This window comes from Prosopis cineraria, unplaced genomic scaffold (assembly GCF_029017545.1).
Source record: "Prosopis cineraria cultivar Desert tree isolate PC_DT_omini unplaced genomic scaffold, ASM2901754v1 PC9, whole genome shotgun sequence".
In the NCBI taxonomy this organism is placed as follows: Eukaryota; Viridiplantae; Streptophyta; class Magnoliopsida; order Fabales; family Fabaceae; genus Prosopis; species Prosopis cineraria.
The window spans coordinates 30,732,681-30,742,122 of record NW_026555340.1 but is presented as its reverse complement, the minus strand read 5'-3'; the positions used below and the strand labels follow the sequence as shown (position 1 = coordinate 30,742,122).

General features: G+C 34.1%; 2 protein-coding genes across 2 annotated transcripts; one reads left to right on the top strand and one right to left on the bottom strand.

Annotated features, from left to right (window-relative positions):
• Positions 1-4,616: 4,616 nt before the first annotated feature.
• Positions 4,617-5,332, bottom strand: LOC129319443 (GATA transcription factor 4-like). The gene has a single exon (XM_054964514.1). The coding sequence runs from the start codon at positions 5,235-5,237 to the stop codon at positions 4,677-4,679; it is 561 nt and encodes a 186-aa protein (XP_054820489.1). The 5' UTR covers positions 5,238-5,332; the 3' UTR covers positions 4,617-4,676.
• A 2,661-nt stretch (positions 5,333-7,993) lies between these two features.
• On the top strand, positions 7,994-8,809 carry LOC129319422 (uncharacterized). Its single transcript, XM_054964487.1, has one exon. It carries the CDS (start codon positions 8,295-8,297, stop codon positions 8,697-8,699), a length of 405 nt encoding a protein of 134 aa, XP_054820462.1. The 5' UTR covers positions 7,994-8,294; the 3' UTR covers positions 8,700-8,809.
• The last annotated feature ends 633 nt before the right edge of the window (positions 8,810-9,442 follow it).

The window sequence follows — 9,442 nt, the reverse complement described above, 5'->3', positions numbered from 1 at the left end:
AGAATTGAACACCGTGAGATAGCTTAAATGGCATGATCCCCCTTAATGCAAGGGGTTGGTCAATCCCCCAGTAACTCAAATTTGGCCAACTAGTCAAAACCATAACATTTTTTATTATATTGCCCTTATTATCCCAACATATAATCAAAATTGTCATGATAATATGGGACTAGCCCAATTGATTACCATTCAAATAGCAACATATTTTAACTATGGTTATATGAAATTAACCATAATGGACAAGAAAATACTAATTTAAAGGTTTACTATGATTAAAATATTCAAAAGTTAAAATCAACAAACTATAAATCAAATGCACACTGCTATATAATTTATAAACAAGTAATTTAAACACTTTAAAGATCTAATCAATCAAACTTGTATTGAATCATAAAAGTAACAAAGGCGAGATCTTAAGTTTAGATCATTAAACACTTCAAAACAAAGAGAAAACTATTTTAAATTAGAGTTATAATATATATGAAAGCATGCGATACTAATATACTTAAAACTTTTGAAAATAAGGTTGAAAACTTCAAAAATTCACAAAGTGGGTTGTGTGCCATAGTGCATTGCACAACAAGTGACAACAACAACTATCAATTTGATAAATTAAAGGCCAAACTTTTTACACACCCTAAATATTTGTCCGATGTCTGATTGATGACATTTAGATGTTCATAGAAAACTCTTTCAATGAACTAATTAATGGCACTAGTTTTGTGTCTAAATTAATTCATATCAAGGAGATGGATACCCAAGCACAAACCATTCATATTTTCACACTGAAATACAACTAGGGTGTCCCAAGCTTAACTAATATGCCAAAAGTTCAACCTAACACCTAAATCACATTCAATAAACTCAAGATAGCATATGTAACACACCATATCATACCAATATCACATATAACACTATTTAAATCCTCAACCCCTTGATTTTAAAAATAACAAAGGGAGAAAATCAATATCAAATATCATCATAATATATTATAGTCATGCATAGAGACACATATATATGCACCAATATTTAGGCCCTGCCAAATACCTTAAAATTATACAACTCATACATCAAGGCCCAGAATATAATTTTCCAATTAATCATATAAATAGTGTGAGTATATAACAAAATATGCTATCCTAGTTTGCAATATCAAATTAGATTACACATATATAAATCAAAATATAGAAGCATTGCAGTACAAACAAATATTCCGATGCCTTTAGTGCTTTTTCTTTATCATACCCGAAGCTAGTGCTGGTAAAATATCAAAAGAGGGGTGCACACAACTACTCAATAACAAGGCAATGCAATTAATGCACATGCAAGTCAACTAATCATAGAAAATGCAAAGTGACATACACACATGTAACACAGTGATGTTCACATCATATACCATCATAGTCATGATCTTTTCAACCATGTGACAATGATAAATGAAATGCATGATCAATGACCTTCAAATACCTCTGACTAAAACCATGAGCTATTAAAAAAATAGGGTTGCATCCACATGGATAAACTAACCCAAGCTCTTAATCATGAGGAGCTATTTGATCGAAGATTGCTACACTTGCTTTCGAATCCCAGTTTTCCCTATTATCAAACCCTAAGGTGTCATCAACCTTGAACTAGTCTCATCAGGAAACAAATGAAGATGAGTTAGGTTCGAGTCTCTCAACAAATAGTGAGATAAGTAGCTAGCCTTCAATTTTCAGAGGGCAACTATATCACATGGATTTATACCACTCCTCCCCAAGGCAACCTCCCGCCAATCGTGATTATACAGTAGACATCGTAAACACGTAGCATGCCAATATTCATCTCCTCATGCTCAAGCACAATTTAACATATTACACACCATGGTCAACAAAATCATCATCTCATTATAAGTTATCATTTAATCTCATTTTACTCAAAATCACTTCAACTAACAATTTCAATGCCACAGTTGCAATTATAATCTCTAAAGAATAACCCGTGCCAGAATAAATATGAAAGCAAGTTCACAAATTCAAAATGTATTAAAAAAAACTATAATCAATACGCACAAGTTAGATCTCTCTGAGTTACCTTAAATTTTTGTGAAGTCAGAGGTTACCCTTCAATCACAATTTGTTACCTAAGCCAGTACCAAGCTCGGATAGTGTTCCAAGTAGTTAATCTACAATTAACAACGCTATCTATCATTAACATCACTAATCGTGTACCTATAACTTCCAATTTCAATACTGTAATCACCCATCAATCATAGCCTCTTATATTTAGTTGTAATTGTTAGGTATATCAACTCTTATTAGTTCTAACTAATTTCATTATGCCCAGCAACTACTACTAGTTGCTTCCAACAAGTATAACTATCACATTTATTACACTTTATCTTCTCATTTTATTTCATAAATGAGAGCCTACTACCAAACCATTACCTCTAGGTTTATATAACTCAAATAACTTCCATTGGCTCAATCTAAGTTGATAGGTTTGGATCTAAAATTTTAAGGTTTGAAATTCACTTTCCTATGGCAAACCCTAGCGATAAATTTAGTAAGACAAGAAGGGAAAGGAAGGTTGGAACTTACAAGACTTACATGAAATGATTAAGGCTCTAAACCTTCTCCTAAAAGCCAAGAACTTGTGCCCTAATAGAGCTACACGACTGCTCTCTGTCTCTCTTTACTCCTTCTTTATGTTTTTGAATGTTGGTATATCTGATTTAATCAAAAAATTGACTATCTGCCATGGCCATGGGCCATCCACCGCTTTGAATGGTATAGAGAAGGCAAACTTGTGTTTTGTTCATTCATTGGGCCTATGCGGCCCAATTCCACTTCGACTCAGTCTAAAAATTACAATAAAAGCCCAACAAGTTCATTAATCCTTTTAACATTAATATATAAATAAATTTTAAGGATGCTATATTTTACACAACAATCCAAACTAACAAATCACAAGCATCGCGAACCAACGTGAATATAACTCCTAAGCATTCAAATTCAAAATTCGAAAGACATGAGCATCATCCAACCAAGTAAACATAATTATTGAACATTCAAGTTTAAAATCTAAAAACTAATTACCTAAAGTCATATTTATCCTATCCATGTTGCATAATGTCTCACCCTATCCACTAACAATGATTGTAAACAATAATAGCCAGCATTGGTTAGTAAGTGAGAGCAAGTGAGAGTTTTGCTACACGTGATGGAATTTGAAGCGATACACTGCATATATACAAGAAAGACAAATAGGGTGCAAAAGCATGTTACACTTTTTTTTCATCTTGATTTATTGAGTTGTGAAAAATAGGAAAAAATTGGCGGACAAGTGAATCTCTTCCCCTCCATCAGGAGGCATTTTAAAGATCTTCTCACAAAACCAGCTGCAGGTTGCAATTTTGAATGGATTTTTGTTTGAGAATCAAATCAAAACAGGAAAAAATGTTAGTTCTAAAAAGGAAAGATGGCACAAGGACAAATTTTAAGAATGGAGAGCAACTGGTTCGGAAAGGGATTAGAGGAAAAATAGGTAAGATTAGCAAAAAGATGCACATCTTAACTCAAAACTTTAACATTTAAGTTTATAGGTCTAGCGGGACTTCCCGTGTTGTTTTAAGTCCATTCATGCTTGGATAAATAACATAACAATCTCCTCTCAAATGTGAGTCCACAAGCTCCTAATGTTAAAGGTGTCTTGGACACTAAGTCCTTACTCTTGGGACAACACAATTCTTATGAATTTAAATGGTACAACGTGCACAAGTCCATGCTTAGACTTCAAACATGTGTGTAAGAAATGGGCTTTCAAGTCTTGGATAAAACCGAGCTCGAATACCATTTGTTAGGAATGGGGAGCAATTGCTCGGGAATGGGGAGAGGAGAAACGGGCAAGAATAGCAAAATGACACTATATCTTAACTTAAAATTTAAAGACATAAGTCTAAAAGTCATTATTATTTATTAGTCATTAACTCCAACTTTATTTAATGTGAGAAATCTCAGGTCGTGTCTATTCTACTTACAATGAATAACCTAACAATCTCCTATTCAGTGCAAGTCCATAATAACAAGCCTTTCATATCAAAGATACCCTAAAACACCAATCCCTACCTTAAGGTCAGCCTTTTTTTTTCAGGCATGGAGCACACAAGTCTCTACTGTAGCTATGGCTAATCCTATTTTGGGATTTAAGTGCATGCATAGTAGTAAGCTTTTAGATCTCGGATAAAACCTAACTCTAATATCACTGGTTAAAAATGGAAAGTGATTGCTAATTGTTAGGCTGTTCAAGTATAAGTGAACTTAAAATGACATAGTAAGAACCTATAAACTTGAGTTTTGAGATTTTAAATTAAGATGCGGCTTTTTTCGTTAATCTTGCCTATTCCTCATCTTTCTTATTCTCAGGCAGTTAGCCACTCTCAATTCCTAACAAGTGTTATCAATATAAAATAAATTCATTATGTTTATTCAAATCCTTGTGAGTTATATTTATTCATCATACATATATTTATAAGTTGCTTCGTTTTTAACAATTCAATTAATCAGTTCTTTAGCACTATCTTAAAAAGAGACCTTGATCAAATTCAACAAATCAAAGGCCATCTTTAATCTCTCACTTATTCTCTGAAGTATGTATATACAAGAAAGTCATGAAAAAAAAAAAATAATCATATCATATTAACAATTAAATCCTCGCCTTTCCATTATTTTCCTATGGTAATTAGGATGCTTGCAGCTATTAAAAGTAGGACTGGCGGCCGGATGATACTCCGGCGGGAGCCTTCCGGACTTGAACCTCATACCACACGCATTGCACAGTGTCTTGGGCCCCTCAGGCCCATACCTCCATTGTGGCGTCTCCTCCGTTTCGCAGTGGCTGCACCTCTTGCTGTCCATCCCCACCGACCGTGGCGTCGTCCTCTTCCTCGACCTTTTCTTCTTCTTCGTAAAGCTGCTTACTGCGTCCCCATAAATTCTGACCCAATCTTCATTCACAGCTCCATTCTCCACAAGTTCATATGTACAAGGCTGGTCACTCCCAACACAAAACGAGCCTTTTTGGTTCCAACTAATAAAATCTTCGGAGAAGCTGGGGAACCATTCCCATTCCAAGCCTTCTAACGAGTCAGGAGGCACACACAGTTGGCTCTCTGAAACTTCATGAAGACTGGGCAAAATTGACGAGTCTCCTGGGTCGTGAAGGTCAGTAAAATCGAAGCAGTCCTCACCAACTGTCATTGATTATATCTACTCTAGCTTTGGTACAGGGTGCTTACATATTAGTGTAGAGAGGAGGGTGGGATATGAACAAATTTAAAGCGGTGATGAGGTACCTCCAAGATGGGGTTATCAATATTTGCTTTGTTGAGAAGTTTGTCTTGCGATACGATGATAATATAGAATCCGCTAGCCCATAAAATAAAATAAAAAACAAATAATGAAATCCACGTAAGCACGATCCAACGAAAGACCTTTTGTCAGATTAACGTGTAGTTACGTGACAATTCAATGCTATGCAGCTTTTCGTCGGTTCAAGTGACACCATATCTCCTGGCAATCTGGCTGCTACTCCTTTATCAGTATTTGTTTTAAATTTAAATTGAAAATATTTTATAACAAAACGATCTTTCTAGAAGGTGGCACTGTTTGAATTTGGGATTCATTTCTCACATTGTTAATAAAGCGGGTGGCCTTTTACTGTATCAGGAGTGAAATCAATATCATGGACTTGCATATAAAATCTAATTATACATGCCCTTATCCACCGTGATTATATTTCAGGCCCAAAAAAATCTACCGTGATTACATGACATATATTATATTAAGTCTATTCATAGTGATAATAATTAATTACTACTCCTGATTAGCGAAAAAGGGAGTATTAGTCAATGCATATAACAATATATAAATTCAAAATAATAATAACTGTAATTATAATTAGATTTTACTGGCAAAAAATTTTGACTAGATTTTATAATCATTTCATGCTATATCTTCCTTAAACTTTAATTCCCCTCACCTTTTTTATTTGAATTGTCGTTTGGAAGGTGTAAATCGCAATTCGCACGTTGTGAAGGAAAAAATCGCATATTCTTTATGCTGGCATACTTATTTACTTGATATAAAATCAATCTTATGATTAACCTAGGTTGGCCGTGGGTAGGGTTATGCAAGAGTCTTTCAATTCTGTCTGATCTAATTTAATTTGAGATAGTCTCAGTCTTGTTCGATCCGTATAGACAATGGTCCTTCAGGATCAAAAAAACTGAAAAGACCAGACTATTTTTTCGGGTTGGACTGGAAAGACTAGACATTTGAACTGTAGTCCAATCCTATTAATTTTTTTATTATAATTATAATTAATTTATTTTTAACAAATGTTTGAAGTGTAATTGATGCTAAGAAGATAATTGTATAAAGATTTGTTGAATTTGTTTCCAAATTGTTGTTGCAATGTAATGTTATTGAATTTTATTGAGTGCCGTTTTTGTTAAAGTTATAAATTTAAATTATTTGGACTATAACATAAATATTTTTTTCTTATTATTGAAAATTATTATGAATTTATTATTATAAATGTTTTTACTATATTAATTGAGTTTATTATGTTAAAATGGATTATTGCCTCTCATAGAATAAAAAGAGAAAAAAAAAGCTAAGTGAGTACTGGACTGACATGACCAATCTCATAGTCTTATGGACCAACTCCAGTTTTGTTAATTTTTGAGTTATTACTGGATAAGATCGAACTACGGGTTGCCCAACCTAATTTTTTTTATAAAAGAGACCGAACTTCAAATTAAGGTAAAGTTTAATACCGTCCTACTTTTTATGCAGCCCTAGCCGTGGGTGCTTTTTATAGTTATTTATTATTGTCTTCTGAGGGCTGGCCGTTTCATAAAAATAAAAAAACGGTTGGTATTCCGATTTTACTTTGCCTTCCATTTGTGAATATATTTTATTTCTCACTTTAGAGTTGGTTTTCTCTCTTTTTTTGGTCGAATCACTCTAGAGCTTCGTTGCATTTTTAGTTCAGTTAGCTTATTATATTTAGACATAAAATCCTATGACTTGAAATTAGAAATGGGAATTGGTATGGAGCCTTATATGCTTATTTGTACTGACGCTCAAATTCGCTTTGTATGAGTAATATTCTCAAACTACATACCCAAAAAAGGGGGGGAAAAAGAAATCTTAGAATACCTAATCATCACAAAGAGAACTCTAATTTTAAATTTCAATCCTCATTAAATAAAATAAAGAAATACAGGACATGTTTGATTCTTTTTTTTTAATATGAAAATATATCATTTGAGTAAGTATTTTGAATTTAAATGTTTTTAAAACTATTCTATTTAAAAAAATTGAAAATAACTGAGAGCTTTTTTTTTAATATACACTATATTTTATTTTTATAGATTAGTTTTTGTCATAGTCAACTACTATTATACACATAATCATTAACAATTAATGACCATTTTTAAAATTATTTTTAAATTAATATAATCAAATGGATTTTAATTTTAAAAATTAATTTTTAAAAATTGATTTACAAAATAGTTTTTAAAAATAAAAATAGAACAAAACTAAACAAACCATATTACACCCTTTTTACTCATCCAACGACCCTCCTCGGACCTGGGCATATTATCCATGTCGATTGAATCAGGATCACGTTGTATAACAAAAAACAGAATTACTAGCACATGAGTATTATTTATTATCAAAGAGTGCATTTTTGAAATGATCTAAAACGTTTTAATTAATGCATAGATTAATCTAAAAATTTTTCATCAGCTATCAATCGAATTCAACTCAAGGCCATGGAATCGGTTATCAATTCTATATTTCTCTTTGCCCCTCGGCAATTTTAACATAGGCCACGTTTTAGGCACATAAACTGTGGTAACATTGGTAACATGTCCACCATTGAGAATCCCAATTACTTTCAGGCTTCATTGCAGCAACGCACACCAGGAAAAAAAAAAAAAAAACCTCGAACACCCACCTCTGGTACATCACGGAAGAACCTTCCTCTTGATTGATCTTAAGCTAAACATTTCTATCCCCCAGTGAACATGAAAATTCGCCTCTGATCCGTCACGGAAGAACCTTCCTCTTAATTAGTCTCAATTTCTAGCCCCCAATGTGTGAACATGAAAATCCACCTCTGATCCATCACACACGAACGTGCTCTTAGTTAGCCTTAACCTCACAATTTATAACCCCCAATGAATGATTAAAAAAATGGAAGATGAAAAAGAAATTTGATGCTTCTCGTTCGCATTCACATAGATGCCTGCATCGAATCCCAGTTCTGGGCCACATTCTATATACATTGTCGCTTGTATTTTGTCAATCTGCTTGCTCGCGGGAGGGGCGTGCCTTGCATCGTACTTGCTCCTTCCTGAATCTGAGAACTCGTCCTCGCTAGCCGTTGCAGGGGTGATATTGGTTTGCCTTCCATGGGCGTTTTGGATAGTCACATTCTTATACCGAGTCTTGTCACGTACGTTTGGGTTTAGACTTGGAGCTGGTGGGGCGGCTAACTGTGGAGGAGGAGGTGGTGGGAATTTCATCGATGTCCCTAAGAATGCCAATGCAGGATCTGGTGAAGGGAATGATCAAGGTGGCCCTAATGGGTTGAATAGGGCACTATCTGTTACTTCCCATGAGAGTGAAATGCCATTGAATAGCTAAATGGCCTCGTGATTGTATTTGGATTTTGGCTCCCACTTGCGGCACCTACTTTTGCTGCCATTCAGGGGAGGCAATAAAGCCATTGCCCATTTCTTAATTTCACATGTTTGTTGTGATGGTTGGCCCATATGGTTGTCATCTTGAAGATGGCCTGCTCTGAATTATTAGTGCCTTGCAGTTTACACCTCCAGGACCTGGTTAAAAAGACTACGGGAATGATATCTATTCTAGACTAGAAACTGGAGTCCCCTTTTATTCAAAAAAAAAAAAGTATTTGAAATCTTCCATAAAAAAGGGGGATCGATGCATGAAACTTGTTTATTTTCAGTTTTTCAAGAGTTATGATTTGGTGGCCAAAAAAAAAAAAAAAGAATTGGAATTCTTCAGAGGATATGTTGAGCTGGAGTCAGAACTTTCAGCTTTATCGTTATTGTTGCCGAGGCAACACAACTCGCAAGAAAGTTTTAGCTAGGTAGATATCAAATAGCACATTTTCTCATAATTCACATAGCACAAATTTCAAGAGCTCTTTCTTTCCTGGTCCAAAAATTTGAATAGCTCTGTTTATGTTAATGAGTTCAGTTTCATACTTTCTCCTCCCATTCTCAGATCTCGGGCCATGAGACGTTTATATTACTCATTGTTAGAACATTACTTTATTAATTAAGGGATACTTTGTTCGATTGGTCGAAATAGTCGAATCAATTTATCCTCCAGGATACTGAATGGTTGAATCAAGAAAA

What these genes read in the sequence shown, in the direction of transcription:
- LOC129319443 (XM_054964514.1), bottom strand. Translation starts at nt 5,237, where the DNA reads ATGACAGTTGGTGAGGACTGCTTCGATTTTACTGACCTTCACGACCCA.
- LOC129319422 (XM_054964487.1), top strand. Translation starts at nt 8,295, where the DNA reads ATGCCTGCATCGAATCCCAGTTCTGGGCCACATTCTATATACATTGTC.